An 18,910-nucleotide genomic window follows, 5' to 3' on the forward strand; every position below is an offset into this window, starting at 1 on the left:
CCATTCCCAATTAAAAGAATCAAGTAGCAGGTGATGTGAAAGACTCCTTCCTGAGACCCTAGAGAGCCCCTGCCAGTCTGAGTAGACAATACTGACCATGGTAGAACAAAGGTCTGACTCAATATGAGCCACCTTTGTGTATTCTACCATCCCCACTCAACTCCACCCAATATATATGGATGTGTGAGTGTGTGTATGGGTGGTAGAGCATCTGCTTGGCATGCTGAAGGTCCCAGGTTCAATTCCCGACATCTCCAGTTAAAGAGACTAGGCAAGTAGGAGGTGTGTAAGACCTCTGCCTGAGACCCTGGAGAGCCGCTGCCAGTCTGAGTAGACAATACTGACTTTGATGGACCAAGGGTCTGATTCAGTATAAGGCAGCTTCATGTGTTCATATGTACAATACTGTATGTGAAATGGCTGAATATGCATTTTTAAAACGAACCCAAGAGTCAAAATCTACTTTTCTTGGTGCCACCATCCATTCCCTTCTTCCTCTGCTTGAAGAGGTACAAAGAAAGACCACTCACCATTTGGGAGCTGGTGGAATTGCCCTTGTATTTTTTCCATTTCTGCCCATCCAGGCTGTGGAAGATGATGAACTGAGAGACATAGAGGGTAGAGAGCTTTTGCCGGGCTCCTTGCGTCTTTATCCCATGGAGGATCTTTGGGCTTAGGAGGTCCACCTGGCCAACAGTGCAAGAGGTGGAGAACTGTGATATGGTGGTTTAAGAGATTGCCTTTTAACCTAAAGTCTGGGGCCTTTTATGCATGGCTATTTCCCTCGCGGTACCCCCTCCAACGACTTCAGGTCTTTGTTTTGATCATGCATGCCGTTTCTGACCATTAGAGGTCCCTGTGCTCTCCCCCTGCTTTTCCGTGCGTTTTGCCGGTGGGCAAAACATGCAGAAACGAGCGGGGAGCGTGAGGCGACCTCTGACGGTCGGAAATGGCATACATAATCAACACAAAGACCCAAAGCCATCAAAGGGGTGACCGCGAGGAAAACAGCCACGCATAAAATGCCTGGGACTTCAGTGGGGTACAATGCCAGAGAGTCCACCCTCCAAAGCATCCATTTTCTCCAGGGCAAATGATCTCTGTAGTCTAGAGATGAGCTGTAATTCCAGGTGATCCACAGGTCCCACCTGGAGGCTGGCATCCCTACTCACACAGTGGCCAGCCAGTTATACCTGGTGGGCCAACAAACAGGGCACAGAGGCAAAGACCTTCCTCAATGCTTCCTCCCAGCACTGGTATTCAGAGGTTTGCTGCCACTGTAGATGGAGGTTCCTCACTATGGCTCCTTCTTGAATCTGTCTAAAGCCGTCTATGCACGTGGGCCTCACTATGTTCACTGGCAGTGAATTCCACAATTTAATTGCTCATTTAAAGAAGTATTTCCTTCTGTCTGTCCTGAACCCATTTCCCAACAATTTCATTGGGTATCCTTGAGTTCTAGTACGAAGGGATATGGAAAAACATCTCCCTGTATCCATTTTTGCCACCCCATGTATAATTTTATAAATCTCCATCATGTCTCCCCCTCCGTTGTCTTTTTTCTAGACAAGTCCCAGAATCTTCAGCCTTTCCTCACAGGAAAGGTGTTCCAGCCCTTTAACTATCTTCTGTACTTTTTCTGCTGTACTCTCTTATTGAATGAAGCCTACCTGGATCCAGGAATTGCCCCAGTCGGTGCTCCAGGCATTGACTGATCCCGATTTATCCAGTCTGGCCAGACTGGGGACCCATTCACCTTGGAGAGAAGAATAGGAAAAGCGTGACAGGAAAGGAAGCCTCATAACACAGGAGGGTGAACGTCTCTCTGTCTCTCAGACTTCCACCTGCCCAAGAAGCGTTATGAAATGAGATTGCTCAGACCACCTTCAAGAAACAGGGACCTCAGTGGGGTACAAGGCCATAGATTCTCCCCTCCAAAGCATCCATTTTCTCCAGGGGAACTGATCGCTGTAGTCTGGAGATGAGCTGGAATTCCATACAGCCACACTACCTCCTAACCACTAGAGGATGTCTCCTATCTATCTCTGGGTAGGGTTGCCAACCTCCAGGTAGTTACAATACAAAATAGGCACCTCCGTGCCAATACCAATGGTTAGAAAATCTGCAACGGAGTCTCCAGTACAAAAGTAGCAAAAAATTCTTATTGTTGCTTACACATGTAACATCAACAATACAAGAGTGAAAGATACATATAAGAACAATCAAAGTTATATACAGTATGTACAATCTAAGTAAGGTGCAGTCTCAATGCACCAATTGCCATGTTCTTTCAAGTAAATGTTGTATTTTCTTCAAAAAGTCCAATAGTAGGTACTATCCCAAAAGCACACTTTTTGGGAAAAGGTGGGGGGAAAGTGTGCTTTTGGGATAGTACCTACTATTGGACTTTTTGAAGAAAATACAACATTTACTTGAAAGAACATGGCAATTGGTGCATTGAGACTGCACCTTACTTAGATTGTACATACTGTATATAACTTTGATTGTTCTTATATGTAACTTTCACTCTTGTATTGTTGATGTTACATGTGTAAGCACCAATAAGAATTTTTTGCTAGTTTTGTAGTGGAGACTCCATTGCAGATTTTCTAACCTCCAGGTAGTAGCTGGAGATCTCCTGCTATTACAACTGATCTCCAGCTGATAGACATCAGTTCACCTGGAGAAAATGGCTGCTTTGGCAATTGAACTCCATTGCATTGAAGTTTCTCCCCAAACCCCGCCCTCCTCAGGCTCCACCCCAAAAATCTCCAGGCATTCCCCAACCAGGAGCTGGCAACCCAATCTGAGGGCCAGATCTGCACAATCCAGCTTTGCTTTTTACAGTACACTGGCATTTGCTTCCTATTTACTGAAAGTTAAATTAGCCGATGAATCAGCTCTTTGGCAGGTCTAACTGATGCAATGGTGCAGTGGCACAGAAGAGACTTAATCAAGCAGGAAGCTCCATCCCATGCTTGGACTTCAGTGGAACATGGGCAGTACAAGAACATAAAGTCTTGTGGCTATTTGAAAGGCTATTTCAAAGGCAGTGCAAACTGGAACAGAAGAGGGTCATGTGATAAATTGAATGCAGCCACTGGAAACAGCAGATTAGGGTTGTGTACACCCAAAACAGGCATGCTTTTTATGCCCCTGTGGAGTGAAGTCAGCTTCCTTTCCCTTTGCTCTTCAAATAACACACGCAACTGACTCTAAACCAACCCTGATTTCCTTGACAGTTTAGTCCTATGATCCTGGTGGACCAGCCAGCGTGGTGTAGTGGTTAAGAGCAGCAGACTCTAATCTGGTGAACCGGGATCGATTCCCCACTCCTCCCCATGAAGCCTGCTTGGTGTCTTTGGCTAGTCACATTTCTCAGAACTCTCTCACCTACTTCACAAGATGCCTGCTGTGGGGAGGGGGAGGGAAGGCGATCGTAAACCGCTTTGAGACTCCTTAGAGAAAAGTGGGGTATAAAAAACAACTTTTTCCCCCTCCTCTTCTTCCAAAACCAGGATTTGACCCTATTCATCACTTGATTGCACATGATGACTAATATCTAAATGTATGAATTACCTGCTCCAGGGTTGAAGGGGGCAGGAGAAAGAAAGGGGGGTGGAGGGAGGGATCCTTGGAAGGGATGTTCTACCCATAGAAACCCCTCACGCTCCTGCCCCTTTCTGGGACACCTGTTCACTCCTTTTTAATTTGAAAAACTGTTCCAGGGAGGGTGGTGCTTTGTGATTGCTCAGACACTCAGCTAATCAGTAGGGTTGCCAACCTCCAGGTGGTAGCAGGAGATCTACTGCTATTACAACTAATCTCCAGCCGATAGAGATCAGTTCACCTGGAGAAAATGGCCACCTTTGGCAATTGGACTCTATGGCATTAAAGTCCCTCCCTTCCCCAAACCCCACCCTCCTCAGGCTCCGCCCCAAAAACCTCCCGCCAGTTGTGAAGGGGGACCTGGCAACCCTACTAATCAGTGCTCTTCAAGGCCCCTTCTAGATCAGACTGGCAGAGCTTGTTCTCCTAAAGCTGGATCCTCAGAAAATAACTGTATGTGTGACCAAAATGTGCTGAATGTACTTCCTAGAGCCAAGTGGTTCCTATTTTTATGTACCTTCAGCCTCTCCTTCAGTACACCGTGTACTATTGCTTTTGTTCTGAGCATGGTGGGAGAGAGACAGGGCCAGGGCAAAACAACCAGTGAACGCATCGCCACAGACTGGGTGAAACGAGTGTGCGCAGCGTGACTGGTGAGTAACAGCAACAAAACAGGTGCCAATGATGTAAATTAAGTACTCAGCTGGAATATGTCAGTTGTTGAAATGCCTTTGTGGAACCCGCCCATCACAATTTGTAGATTTTTTGGTGGTGAAAACCTTGGCCATTTATGTAGGGTCGATTTTGATGCTCGCTCAAAGCTCCTTTTTTTTAAATCTGACCTTTAAAATGCCTATTAATGGTCCTGATGCAAGTGGAGAAAGTCACACTCGCCTGCTCCTTCGTTCCTTCATTTGCATAGCCATTAGCAGTTGTCGTTTGCATAGCTAACCTGGGGCTGTGGTTCTTCATGCTCCCTTGAGTGAATGCTTCGAGGCAGGGACAGAGCAAATAAAAAGGTTAAAGGGGCTCTTAAGAAATGCAAAGCAGGTGTGCGCCAGCTTCACAGTGACTTCTGGAATGATGGTTCAGCATGAAAAACTAAAAAAAAAAATATGTGGGGCACTTCAGCCTGGAACACACTGCTAATTACCAAGCATAAATGGCCCGTGAGATAGAAACCTTAAATGGGAGCTTGATTTTTGGGGGATGCTTTGCAAACGGTCAGTTTCAGGGACATATTCTGCAGTGGTTTCTGCCCTTTCTTACAGCATCAGACACTGAGGCCCTTTTCAAAATAGGAGACTGCCGGAGTGTTCTACAGCGATGTGATAAAATCATCACTGTTTTCTAAATAAGCAGCAGCTACAAAGTGCAGCAGAGACCCCAGATCCCATCAATACACTAAGATTCCGGACCTTACCATAGTGATCCGAGGCTGTGATCTGAGAGTCAGCAATGGTCCCAGATGCTAGGCCCAGAGGAATTTGACACCCTGAAAGCAAAAGTTGGGAGAACATATATTTTACTGGGAAGGTATGGAAGTGGCTTTGCAAAGGTTTGCTGAGCTTCAGGCATTAGTGGGGCAGCTTGCAATAGACTCTGCAGAGTATTTTACATTTGTCATTAGCATTTGGAATGTCTGATGCAGCTACAAATGGCTACCTTTCTAGGCCGGCGGCAGAGAATCATATCTCTGTGGGGACATGGATGCTGGTTTATTGGTCCACCGGGAATTGCTTTTCAGACATTGCCCTGCTCATATTTCCCAGCTCTTTTGGCGTGGCTTCCAAACTTTCAAACAGAGACCAGTCTTAGAAATTTCAGGGTTAAGAAAGCTAGCACAGCCTCCAGAACACTTCATATGGAGCACCTCACAGCCTGATCATCATCTTTTTAATGGACAGAGGCTCCGTGCCTTTATCAGCATCCTAGACATAAATCAACAATGAAATCTTTCCCTATTTCCGAAGGAGAAAGGAGAAACTTCGGCCATTCCTTTCGGCCAGTAACGCAGATGTTAAAGTTGCACGGCGCCTCTCCCTGGGAAAAGGCGTCAGCCTTTGAAGAATGGCAAGCTAAGCTACTCACTCTGGTCATACACCAGGAAGAGGGCGCTCATTCCAGCCTGCTCGTGCTCACCGACCTCACATTCCACCCGCCAAATCCCAGGGTGGGACGGGTGCATTTCCACAGTCGCAAAAGCACCTGCAACAAGGAAGAGAAGAGAGACTTGTTTTAGGGTTGCTGGGGGAGGAGACAGGAGCACGACATTCCTGGAGTTCTGATCACCCAGGGTCCCTTAAAGCCAGGCAAATCATGTGATTTGATTTCATATGATGTTTAGATTGGGTATGGGTGGTATTTACAGGTGGAGGCAAGGAAGATGCAGGGGAAACATGTCTGGATGCCCAATTGCCTCTGCAGATGCCTCCTGCTTTCACAGCCAATGAGAGGTACAAGAATCGTCACCATGTAGAAGCAGCCATGGTATAAAGAAGCATCCTATGTCCTTCACTCCTATGACCAAACTGTCTCATCAGCTCACTGAGCCTATGTCTCATAGTTCAACAACAACAAAGAGCTAGCAGACAGAGGAGTGTATAGCCATCCATTTCTTGCCTTACCTGGATAGAGGTTGTAGACTCCCAGGCGGTATTCCTTGCCCATTCTGACAGTGAAGACCTGCCCATGGAAGTGAACTGAGTGGATGTCTTCCACCCCACCTACGTTCATTAGGTGCCACCTGACCCTCTGGTGCTGACCCATCACCAGCCCTGGCAGTGTGTCTCTCACATAGCCATTGATAGCTAGAGAGGGGAGGAAAAAGAAAGAAAAAACAGAATGCCGAAAGGATGCTGCTGTATTGAATTGCTTTGGTTTGCACTTCATTTATGTTCTCTGTTCTGGCTTCCTAGCCCCCATCCCCCTTAGCATTAAAAAGCCCTGTTGTTGGTCCCTTCGTGGTAGATGCTCAACTGCCTTTGTAGGGGAGGGGCTGTGGCTCAGTGGTAGAGCCTCTGCTTGACATGCAGAAGGTCCCAGGATCAATCCCTGGCATCTCCAGTTAAAGGAAGCAGGCAAGTAGGTGATGTGAAAGACTTCTGCCTGAGACCCTGGAGAGCTGCTGCCAGTCTGAGTAGACAATACTGACTTTGATGAACCAAGGGTCTGATTCAGTATAAGGCAGCTTCAGGTGTTCAAAGGAGCAGAGTATTCTCTGTGGTGGCCCCTCTTGGAACTCTCTTCCTTTGCTGGTTTAGCAAGCATTGCCTGCTTCCCCGCTCCCTGCCCCCAACAGCTAGCTGTTCTCCTCATACCTGACCTAGATTTAGTAGCACGGGAGGAGAAGGGGCTAGAGGTGGAAAGGAAATTCTTACCATAGAAAGAATTGATCATTTTAAAGGCAGGATCATCCATCTGGATGTGACAGGGGGACGGACAGTTCCTCTGGAGGTTCTCGGCAAAATACCAGCTCTTTGTCTCATCAAAGATGGTGAAGAGGAGAGAGAATTCCTGGATGGTCAGCTGCCTTCCATGTGCAGTGCTCAATATTCCGGGCTGGCAAATAATCAGAGGCCCGATAAGACCCGAGTGCAGATCTTTCTCCTGGACAGGAAGATGCAAGATCAGTCAGAAGGGAGGTGTTTATTCCTGTGTTCCTTATTTATGTCTACCTTGGCTAGTTTTGCATATTATATTCTCTGGCTGTGGTTTTGTGGAAGAGAATGGGCTTTGTATGCAGGTGGTCCCAGGATCAAGTCCCTGGCCGCTCCAGCAAAAAGGTTCTGAGGCAGGTGTTGGCCAAACCTCTGAAAACTTGACGTTAAAAATCACAGTCTTTTCAGAAATGAGTGGAAGAACAGCTGGTCAGTCTCCCTCGGACACTCTGTTTCTGAGCTGAGAGTCACCATTCTTCAACAAAAGAATTTCAATGGAAATCTGCAGTGTGGAATGGCAGATTTATTAAAAGGTTTTAATAAATCTTCCATTTATCTGGGATTTATTAAAAGGTTTGACGCTTCCATTCTCTGGGTTGAATCGGGATTTAGGATGTTAGTCTCAGTATAATTGTGACTACCTTAACAAAAATGGAAACTCCCGACCCTTTATCACAACTAGTGGTTGGCCTCTGGATTTTTTTTAATTGATTAAATTTGAATTTTACGTCATCAGATTTCCCTCTGTACTTTCTGCATTTCATGGTCTCTTGAATCCTGCTGTTTGTTTGCTTACAAACCTTCTGCCCAGGCTCAAATCAAGTCCCGCCCCTTTAAATGCCGCTCTGTAATTGGCTTATTTCGCAGTGCTCATTGTGAAAGATAATCACTCCCAAAAAAAACTCAACTGCCGCATAAAAAAGCATTTTAAGAACAAAAAACAAAAAATGGAGCAATCTGAAAGGGGGGGGGGAGAAATCCAAGCCTCATTTTTTAAAAGCCTTTTTTTTTTTTTGCTCAGAAAGAGCTCCGAGGTAGCAGGAAGCACTTGAATCCCCGCCTCTTTACATGCTACTTCGTGATTGGCTGTTCCTCCTGCTTTCCCATCTGCACTGAGATTTGAGCCAGGCTGAGCTCACGTTAGAGGGAAAAGTCAGATTTGCAGAGGAATGGGAAGAGCCGGACATTGTTAGGGCAGGCAGCAATCTCATTTCTCATGGAAGGAAAACACATGCATAATTCCAAGGAATATCCGAGTCAGACAGGGAGCGAACGTGAATCCAAGTACCCGTGCATAATAGGCCATGTTAGTCTGTCTTTAGCAGTAGAAAAGAGCAAGAGTCCAGTAGCACCTTAAAGACTAACAGAATTTCTGGCAGGGTATAAGCTTTCGTGCTACTGGACTCAGTTTCTCTTTTCTAACTCTAATCTGGAGAACCGGGTTTGATTCCCCACTCCTCCACATGAGCAGCAGATGCTAATCTGGTGAACTGGGTTGGTTTCCCCACTCCTACACATGAAGCCAGCTGGGTGACCTTGGGATAGTCACAGCTCTCTTAGAGCTCTCTCAGCCCCACCTACCTCACAGGATGTCTGTTGTGGGGAGGGGAAGGGAAGGGGTTTGTAAGCCGGTTTGAGTCTTCCTTAAGTGGTAGAGAAAGTCAGTATAGAAAAACCAACTCTTCTACTACTAATACGACTACTGTGCATTTGAGAGCCTGGTACCCTTCTGTAGCCTGTGGAATTGCCTGATACAGACCCAGTTTATATAAGAGGCCCCATCAAAAGGTAAAGCTTCCCTTCAACTTTACCGTCTCAGACTCATACAGGGAAGTTGCATGTTTTAATGCTCCCCAATAAAAAGGAAACTTCCAGCACAAAGAAAAATCACATGCCAGGAAGAAGGCTGGGCTGAATCCTTTTCCCTGGCATGCTAGATTTCTGTGTGAAGGGAACTGCGCCATGGGGAAGCACTCAAACATGCACCTGCAGGAAAAGGACTTGATTCTGCTGCTTGTTTAAAGTTGTCTGCAGGCAACAGCTATGGTGGACCTTTATACCTACCAGGTTAATGCTGGAGAAATACAACCACGCCTTGCACTCAAACTCTTCCATGGTAGGAGCCATTTCTCGCTGTACTCTCAAGGTGTACTCGCGGACTTGGTTGGGCTGCACCTCCTCCGGGCGGAACTGTCCCTCTTCCTCCCTTTTCCCCTCGTAGGGCAGCAGGTTGGAATGGAAGGTGTAAGGTCGGGAGGCCAAGTTCTTAAAAGTCACCTGGGCGAGGGGATAAAGTGGCACAAGGAGGAGAATCGTCATTTAGGGAGGGGGATCAGGTGCACGCAAAGCAAAGAGGCCTCGAGACTATCCTTCCGCTCTTCCCGGGGCTTCCACCTCTCATCCTGGAAGATTAGGAACCATTCACCATTGAGAGGCAGTGCCATGGAGTGATATTCAGGTTGTCTGGGCAGTGAATCGGCCCTGAATACATGAACACATGAAGCTGCCTTACACTGAATCATACCCTTGGTCCATCAAAGTCAGTATTGTCTACTCAGACCGGCAGTGGCTCTCCAGGGTCTCAGGCTGAGGTCTTTCACATTACCTACTTGCCTAGTCCCTTTAACTGGAGATGCCAGGGATTGAACCTGGGACCTTCTGCATGCCAAGCAGATGCTCTACCACTGAGCCACAGCCCCTCCCCTGAATAGTAACTATTTTTGGAACTTGTCTCCTGGTCAATCACAGTCTGTGTTGGTGATGCTCTCCCTTCCAATTTGCGCCCCCTTCACTATACTTCAAGCAGAAGACATCTTTAACCAATTGTACATGGGAAGGTTGCTGAACTCCAGGTGGGGCTCGGAGGTCTCCCAGAATAACAACTGACCCCCCAGAGGTCTATTTCCCTGGAGAAAATGGCATCTTGGAGGGTAAACTGTAAGCTATCACATCCCCCCCTGAGCTCCCTCCAAAAACTCTGCCCTTCCCACTTTCATACCCCGCTTTTCTCCCCAATGGAAACCCAAAGTGGCTTACACTTTAATTCTCCTCTCCTTCATGTTATTATCACACCCTTTGGTCATTTATGCAAGGGAGTTTTACCTGAGATTTGTTGCTTGCTGGACCCACACTTTCCTGTTGGGAATTATGCACCAGCAGTCTCCAAGCTCAAATCAAGAAGCATTGGAGTCCCCGCCCCTTGACACGCTGCTCTGTAATTGGCTGTAGTGCTTTCTGTGAGAGAAAAGTCCCCCCCCACCCCCGCAGAAACCCAATTGCCAAGTAAAAAAGCATTTTAAAAAACAAAGCTCTTTAAAAGGAACCGGGGGGGAGGTAACCCAACCCTCATTTCTAAAAATCCTTTCTTCTGCTCAGAAAGAACTCCAAGGAAGAAGGAAGCATTTGAATCACCACCCCTTGACACACTGATTTGTAATTGGCTATAGTGCTTTCCGTGAGAGGAACGTCACTCCCTCAAGCTTCACCGTCCTGCACTTTGCCTTATGCATAGGGATTCTACCAGGGCTGTTCTCAGGGGAGGGGGGAAAATCAGGTTAACAGAGGAACGGGAAGGTCTGGGATTTGTGAGGGCTGGCAGCGGGGTCATCTCTAATGGACGGAAAACTCATGCATAACTCCAAGAAACAACCGAGACAGACCGGGGGCGAACGTGAGTGAAAGTCCCCATGCATAAATGATAGAGGTGACAAGCATACAGCCCAGGGTCAGGATCCAGCCCCTTGAGAGCTCTAATCTGGCCCACGAGCTAGCCGAGGCAGCCACCCTCCACTCTCATTCTGGGCTGGTAAGCCCGCTGCGGGCTCACCAGTCATGGAAGCCACCAACCCACTCTCATCCTGTGATGGCGTGTCCACAGCGTGCCTGCCTGCTGAGGCAGCCACTCCCCCAGTCCTGATCTGGGCTGGCGAACCCACTGCGGCCGAGGCAGCCCCCCCCTCTCAATCTGGCCAGTGTGGTGTAGTGGTTAAGAATGATGGTTTGGAGTGGTGGAGTCTGATCTGGAGAACCGAGTTTGATTCCCCACTCCTCCACATGAGCGGTGGAGGCTAATCTGGTGAACTGGATTTGTTTCCCCACTCCTACATATGAAGCCAGCTGGGTGACCTTGGGCTAGTCACTCTCTCTCAGCCCCACCTACCTCACAGGGTGTCTGTTGTGGGGAGGGGAAGAGAAGGTGATTGTAAGCCGGTTTGGTTCTCCCTTAAGTGGCAGGGAAAGTCGGCATATAAAAACTAACTCTTCTTCTTCTCATAACAAATGAATTTGACACCACTGCTCTATGAGATAGGTTAGACAGAGAGTGAGTGACTGGCCCAAATTCACCCAGTGGACTTTCATGACAGGGCGGAGATTCAAACCTGGGGTCCCAGATCCTATTTCAATACTCTAGCTATTACAAAGTGTTGGAGGTGCTTCATAATTTTCTCAGTTGGCGCAAATGGTTTCTGAAGTTATCCTAGGATGGGGAGGACTTGTTTAGATCTGATTTTGGCAGTTCTTTTACACTGGCTGTTATTGATTGACCAGTGTTCTCTTATTTTTAATAAAGTTGATCATTTTGTTAATAATTTGATGGTAGCTGTGTCAGGAATCAAATTATTAACAAAATCATCAACTTTATTAAAAACAAGAGAACACTGGTCAATGGTAGCTGTGTCAGGAGGAGCCCCGTGGCACAGAGTGGTAAAGCTGCAGTACTGCAGTCCAAGCTCTGCTCACGACCCGAGTTCGATCCCGAAGGAAGCTGGTTTCAGGTAGCCGGCTCAAGGTTGACTCAGCCTTCCATCCTTCCGAGGTCGGTAAAATGAGTACCCAGCTTGCTGGGGGTAAAGGGAAGATGGACTGGGGAAGAAACTGGCAAACCACCCCATAAACAAAGTCTGCCTAGGAAATGTCGGGATGTGACGTCACCCCATGGGTCAGGAATGACCCGGTGCTTGCACAGGGGACCTTTACCTTTTACCTAGCTGTGTCAGGGGTTTTATGACTAAGATACTTTTTTAAAAATCCACTCTGTCTCACCATGATAACATCATCAATCTGGGCCCGAATGTACGGCCCCAAGATGCCCAAGTGCTCATCTAACTCTCCTCGGGCGAGCGGTTGAGTGAAAGAGCTGTCTAGATACTCTCGGAAAACCACTTTCTTGTACTGCTTGAAGGGTTTCTTTGTGCTGCTCTTTGGACTCCTGCAAGAAACCAAGAGATACTGATGTGGAACAGACTTCACTGATATCAGGAATGCATGACTCAAACAGTTACACAGGCCAGAATCACCCCTGACTGGAACTAAATGGGCTGTATTGTGAACGTATGGGATCACAAGGCCTTGACCCCATGAGTTTCAGGATTTGGGATACAGGGGATTTGGCAAAACTTAGGTCCCAAAAACATGAGATGAAGATCACCATCTCGTTCTGGAGATAAAACCAGGTTTGTGTGACTTCTGTTTGCCTCCAGGTTGTGCAGAGAAGGAAGAGGGGGTTTAACCCTTCAACCTCCACTCAGTTTCACTATTTGAAACCTGGCTTCCTGCTTTGTTGTTAGCACTTTAAAGGCCTATTTCTTGGGGCATCAGTTCCCTGATACCTAACCCAGCTGCCCCGGCAATGCTAACCTGGCCCCTGCTCAGAGCTGCAGCCAATCAGGGGCATGAAACCTAGCAATACCTGTTGAATCAGCAGTGCTTTATCTACTCACCACTGATAAGCTCAAGATAGACTATTCAGCCACATCAGTTAAAAAGTGCCCATGGTACATGCATAAACACTAGTGCTGTGCCAGTATCCAACAAAGAAGCACCATTTTACACATCTGCCTATATTAGGATTGCCAACCTCCAGGTACTAGCTGAAGATTCCTGCTATTACAAGTGATCTCCATCCAATAGTTCATCTGGAGAAAATGGCCGCTTTCATAATTGGACTCTACAGCATTGAAGTCCCCACCCCTCCCCAAATCCTGCCCCTTCAGGCTCCGCCCCCAAAAACCTCCCACCGGTGGTGAAGAGGGACCTGGTAACCCTAGCCTACATGCATCTATCTTCAAAGTGGCAGATATTGTTAGGTAGCTGAGTCAGGTGGAAACTCCTGGTACAAATATCACCCCGGCCATGAACTTAAGTCAAGGCACTATTCCCTTAGCCTGCCCTTTGCAACTGGGGAATAATAGTTTTGGCGTATCCTATAGCTAGGATTTCTAGGTGCCCAACAAGATGCTGGAAGATCCCTGGCTGCCTCTTCCTATCATTTTAAAAAGTCAGATAGCAGCCTTGTAGATCATAGATCTGGATCAGGGATGAGGCGGAGGAAGGACTGTTCCACTCCTGTACAATGTTGCCAAGTTGTCACCCTTCACCCCTGTGTAGGGTTGCCAGGTCCCCCCGGCCACTGGTGGGGGATGGGGGGGGTAGGGTTGCCAGATTTGGAATGATTTGGGGATGGGGCTTGGGGAGGACAGGGACCTCAGCGGGGTTCAATGCCATACAGAGTCCACCCTCCAAAGCATCCTTTTACTCCAGGAGAATGGATCTCTGTAGTCTGGAGATGAGCTGTAATCCTAGGAGATCCCCAGGCATCCCGACCCCTGGGCTGAGATCAGTTGTAATAGCAGGAGATCTCCAGCTAGTACCTGGAGGTTGGCAACCCTGACTGGGGCCTTGCCATGGCCCCAATCCAAATTGGAGTGATGCATGGCTACTTAACACTGTTTGATAAAAAAAAAAAAATGCCAGGATGATCCATTCATAGATCTCCCAACATCTTCTCTTGTTAAGTGCTGAGATAATGCATAAGACATGCTTTCAACACTCACATAGTGCTAAATATTATTGTGAGGACTGGGTATATTGGCTGTCTTGGAGTCTCAAGATGGTGTCTGACAAGCCCGTTCCTTCCTCCCCTACCCAGTGCCCTTTGACCTTATGGGACAATTTGGAGGTAGATCTCAGTAGCATTTCAAGTATGTGCCCCAGTCTCAAAAGATGCCAGCAAAGTGGTTGAATTTGCCAGCAGTCCTCATAGGCAGTGATAGGTATGACTTACTTGTCTCTCATATATGGAGAGGAAATCTGGCTGCCATAATCCCACATCACTTCCTCAGCAGCAATGTAATATTGTCGGACTTTCCCAGCAAAAGCACGTGGATCCGTATCGACTTCCCCATAGATATCAAATTCCTGATTCTCTTCAGCAACACTGTAGTCGTCATACTCGGAGGTCTCCTTCAGAGGCCTCAAGGAGTCTGTGACCTCTGATTTGACAAGACCAGAGGGTTTCATCGAGGCCTCCACATGAATGAGGCCGGGGACCCTGCTTTCACCTCTGAGGAGTTTCTGCCTTGGGGTTCCCCCTGCTTCCTCCTTTTCTTTCCATTTAAATGTTTGTATTACACCGTCGGAGGGAGCAAGGTTGCCTTCACCATTAAATGCCTGTCTGTCAGTCTGCTGCCGCTGCTTTCCTTGAAGGGTCCGATTGATGGTCAGGTAAACTTGAGGAGACAAATATTTTTCTGCCAAGGCCTGTTTTGCCTCCCTCGCTGATGCAGCCTGCAAGGATTCATTCCCAAACGTTTGCTCCTGAGCGATGCTCGATTCCCTCAGCTGCAACTGCAGACGGGCTTCTGAGTCAGCGTGCCTCCCAACCTGAGCTTCTAGTGTTGCAGGAACTCCAGCCTCATTCATCTGCCTGGTGGTCTTCTGTGGGACAGAGTTGACAATTGTGGTCTGTCCTCCCAGAAAGGTAGAGGAAGTAAGCCCTGCTTTGGTTGCTGTATTCTTGCCCCCAAGGCTTGTTTTTGTTCTGGAATAACTAGGGATAGTGATGGTGTTCCTTGCATCCTTCACTTCCCGAGATGCGCTGCCTTTACTTTCCCTCTGAGCACTTCCATTTTGGGTGACCAGCTGTACCCTTTCTGCTGGAGAATCAGGGCTGCTCAAGTAATCTGGAGCCGGACTGTGCTGGACTGAGCTTGATAAAGTAGAGGATGGTGATCTTGCCCTGCCATGGCTGGTTGTTCCACTATTTCCTGCAGTCTCATCTTGCAAAGGTGCCCTCAGTACAGAATTCTTGGACTTACTGCTTAGCTTGAAGAAAGAACCGCTGAGCAAAGCCTGAGCCCTTCCTTCCGTTTTGCCCAAATTATTTCCCCTCTCTGATGCAACACCGTGTGTCTCTTGCGATGTAGCTCGACGTAATTTCAGGGACCTCTTCCCCAAGTTGGAGTCCATCTTGAGCTTTACAAGCTCTTTAGAGCTGGTATTTCTCAAATTAACTTGCTGGGATGGAGGCAAACCCCCACGATGAAAAAAATTATTCTTTTTTGATAAGGTAACTTTGGGAAGCCTTATGGTGGTGTCTTCTATTGGCCTATCTTGTACAACATTTTGTTCCCCAGATACATCCGGTACTCCGTGGGAAGTTGGAACATTTTTCCTGTTGTGTACAACATTGAATCTGGCCAAAACTTGATTCTCTGTCTCTGACAGTCCCTTGCCTCGGCCAGCTTTTGGAAATCTCCCTTTGAGTGTTAAGCTGACAGTTTCTTGGGCAGCACGGAAAGGATGCATAGAGGAAATCTCATTACTGTCCAGACTATCACTAGTATATCCAGCCTTGTTTGTAACTCTAGGATTGTCAGTTAATCTATCTGAATCTGCTATCACATCATTCTGGGCAAACAAGGAACTATATCCATTCAGAACAGCTCGGCTTCTAGTGACTGTGTCCAGTCTGGGTTGCACAATCGTCTCTGTCTCATGACTCTGAAAACTGTTTTGTAGAGGCCTTGAGTTACTGTCTTGGGAGACTGTGTGCGTAACACTGTTGACCAGAAGGAAGTCTTTTAGAGGTGACAAAGTCCCTTGATTCCCCATAATTGTGGAGGATTCCTCTACTCGTGATGTAGTGGCAGTTTTTTCTGTTTGTAATGTTTCTCCGGTTATAAATGGTACATTTTCTTGGAGAGTTGCCTTATGGGAAGAGTAACTGTTAGAAGCACGAGAGGTCGTGTTGTCACTTTGCAGTGCAAGGTCTTCGGCTCCAGGGCTAGTTTTTAATGTCAACGAATTAGTGCTTTGACTCTCCAGTGACCTGTTGTGAATAATCGGATTGCTAAGCAAGTCATCTAATGGTGACGAAGCTCCACTCATGTTCAAAAAAGTGCTTCCATCCACAGATGACATCATTTCTGATACTGCTCCACCATCTGGCGTCAGTGTTGTAGTATTCCATTTTGGGGTGGTGTCTAACTCTTCTAAAGAGGCTTTTTCAGGGAACCTGGAATCCGGACGCACCGTATGTAGTTCTGATAAATTATTGTCAATTTTAAGAGAGGATTTCTCTGCATTAAATTTCAGGTTTTCTGCAAAGTCCTTCCCATCAACTAGCTCCTTTGGTTGAGAAGGTGTAACATGGACTTCAAAGAACCCTTCTGTCTTTTCCAGAGAAGTGATGTTCTCTCCTTTTTCCTGCTGGATTGAGTTTTCTTGATCTATTACAACTTCTTGAGCTGGCTTGGACATTTTGAAGACAGAAGTCACAGTATCCGGATTAGTTGCAGTCTCTAACGAACTCTCATTATGATGTGCCTCTTCACGTGCAAGAGATGAGCTTCTTGAAACTGAAGCATCTTGGAAACGTCGCCCAGGTATGGCTGATGGTCCTTCTTCTGTTGAAAAAGCATCACCGGGCAAGACCTTCAAGAGAGGCTCTCGGGGAGGAGGTGAATAAATGTCATGTAAGGACAGGGGTTCTTCTGGCGCCAATAATGGGCTGGAAGAATTCTCTGTGCTGTTTAACTTGAGAAGCTGGGAGAGTTCTTCCGAGCATGGAGGCCAGCTGTAGTTGGTCTTCTTCATTTCGTTTTCTGAAGAGGAGGTGTCGTTGCCCTGATGCTTCTTTATGCATGGTTTTGGACGCCTTTTTTTCTTGGAGAACCCTCTGGGTTGTAATTCGTCGTTTCCAACTGCATAGTAATCTGTTATCTCACCATACTCATTGTAATATTCATCGTGGATATCAGTGTTCTCGGTGCACTTGGAAATGGTGAATTTTGCTCTCATTCCTCTTCTTCTAAATTCAGGGTTCAGGCATCCCAACATCCAGATACCTGTCAGAGGTAAGAGTGAAGAATCAAAGCAGAGAAAAAGATTAAAGATTGCACTAGACACATTTTACATGCATTGGAGCTGCACACTCTGGTAGCAAAATGAAAAACAAAAACGTAGCTGTCAAATTTCAGCCCACTTGTAACTTTAACAAGGACTACATATATCATAACAGTAAAAAACAACCTTAATGACTTGGCGTGTCTTCTGTAATGCTAATGCATGGGTCTTGTCTACAGGGTAGCTTTAAACAGGTTTAATACTCAATACTTTAATTCTCTCTGCCAATAAAACCCTGGAAATTGTAGTTGGGGGTAGGTGAGTAAAGAATCCCCAAACAATTCACAGTATTCTCACTTAGCTACAGGAACCATTAAACGAGCATAACACCTAATACGTTAGTAGTGTGATCATATTAAAATCGTGCAAGGAGAGGTTTATTACCTTTCCTCTCTACAGCCTGGACAGGCTTCACGTGTCTTTAATTGCTACTGCAAAAATAAACGAAACAGCTGTATCTTTCCCCTATCACTATATATCCATATTTGTAGTGGGAACTGCTGCATCTATCCAGTGTTTCCTGATGGACAACTGTTAAAGGCACAGGAACCTTCTGATGTGCAGGCATCCTTCTCTGCTAGACAGACAGGAAGTAATTCTCCTTATAGAGGGAAAGGGAATTTTAGAAGTCTTCTTTATAGGGGTCAGGTAATACTCGGGAAAGGTTCATACCATTGCCCTACTCCAGTAGTGTATGCATGAAGCAATAAATCAGGAATATCAACATTTCTTTAAAGAGGAACCCATATGCCTACATCCCCTTCATAGGACTTCTGCTAAGAAAAACAGAATTCATACAGTAAAGTGATTTAAAGGTTCATAATGCTGAAACCCAGATCCATGCCATTATTATTTAGAAAAAGGCACAGTGGCTGAAGCAATAACTAACCTGGATTCTCCATGGCCATGAAGACTGTCTCCCCAGAGTGTGGAAAGAGCGTGAGGGTCTCCTCAAAGACAGTGTTGTACTTAAAAATATTCCCCGAGAAGAAAACAGACAAGAACTCTGTTTGGGCACCCACGCTCAGGACATACCAGTATACCACTTTATTCAGGCAAAGATTGAGATGTAGGTTATCAAAGACGTAGCCATTGATACCTGCAAGATTCAGGAAACGGGAGAAGTTGTGTCAGTATTCAGGTCATCCATACAGGGTGACTCAAACCACAATATCAAGAGTTTCAAAACGTGGTAGAACCAGGAGCCTTCTGGATCAGACACCCGTTCTGTATTGCTTTTGCCACCACTGATTAGAGGATGGAACTACAGGTAAATTAAGCTGGGATACAAACACTGCAGACCAGAATCCTCTTGGTACTAAGAAACCAGTAAGCTCCAAAAGTCAATCCCGTGTCATTACTAGCTATATAGCTCAAAGGTTTGCTGGACTTGCACCATCTGGGGCAGCTTAGGCCATTTATGCATGACTGTTTCCTCGCGGCCACCCCACCAATTACTTTGGAGCTTTGCTTTGATTATGCTTGCAATTTCTGCCCATCAGAGGTCACCTCACTCTCCCTGCATGTTTTCCCCATGCTTTCTGGATGCTGGCTAAACATGAATCCAGAAAATGTGGGCAAAATGCGCGGGGAGAGCAAGGCGACCTCTGACAGTAAGAAAAGGCAAGCATAATGAAAGCAAAGCCCCGAAGTAGTCAGTGGGGTGACCGCAAGGA

General features: G+C 46.7%; 1 protein-coding gene across 1 annotated transcript in view; it reads right to left on the reverse strand.

Moving 5' to 3' along the window:
• F8 (coagulation factor VIII) overlaps positions 1-18,910 on the reverse strand; it is a 59,943-nt gene that overhangs the window by 9,856 nt on the left and 31,177 nt on the right. The window contains exons 13-23 of the mRNA XM_056858974.1: positions 18,124-18,333; positions 17,057-17,176; positions 14,113-14,980; positions 12,093-12,255; positions 9,114-9,326; positions 6,990-7,218; positions 6,237-6,419; positions 5,701-5,817; positions 5,033-5,104; positions 1,671-1,756; positions 531-686 (exon numbers count right to left, since the gene is read on the reverse strand). Of these exons, the coding sequence (XP_056714952.1) occupies positions 531-686; positions 1,671-1,756; positions 5,033-5,104; positions 5,701-5,817; positions 6,237-6,419; positions 6,990-7,218; positions 9,114-9,326; positions 12,093-12,255; positions 14,113-14,980; positions 17,057-17,176; positions 18,124-18,333 (2,417 nt within the window). The remainder of the gene's footprint in view (positions 1-530; positions 687-1,670; positions 1,757-5,032; positions 5,105-5,700; positions 5,818-6,236; positions 6,420-6,989; positions 7,219-9,113; positions 9,327-12,092; positions 12,256-14,112; positions 14,981-17,056; positions 17,177-18,123; positions 18,334-18,910) is intronic.

This window comes from Euleptes europaea, chromosome 13 (assembly GCF_029931775.1).
Source record: "Euleptes europaea isolate rEulEur1 chromosome 13, rEulEur1.hap1, whole genome shotgun sequence".
NCBI classification, from domain to species: Eukaryota; Metazoa; Chordata; class Lepidosauria; order Squamata; family Sphaerodactylidae; genus Euleptes; species Euleptes europaea.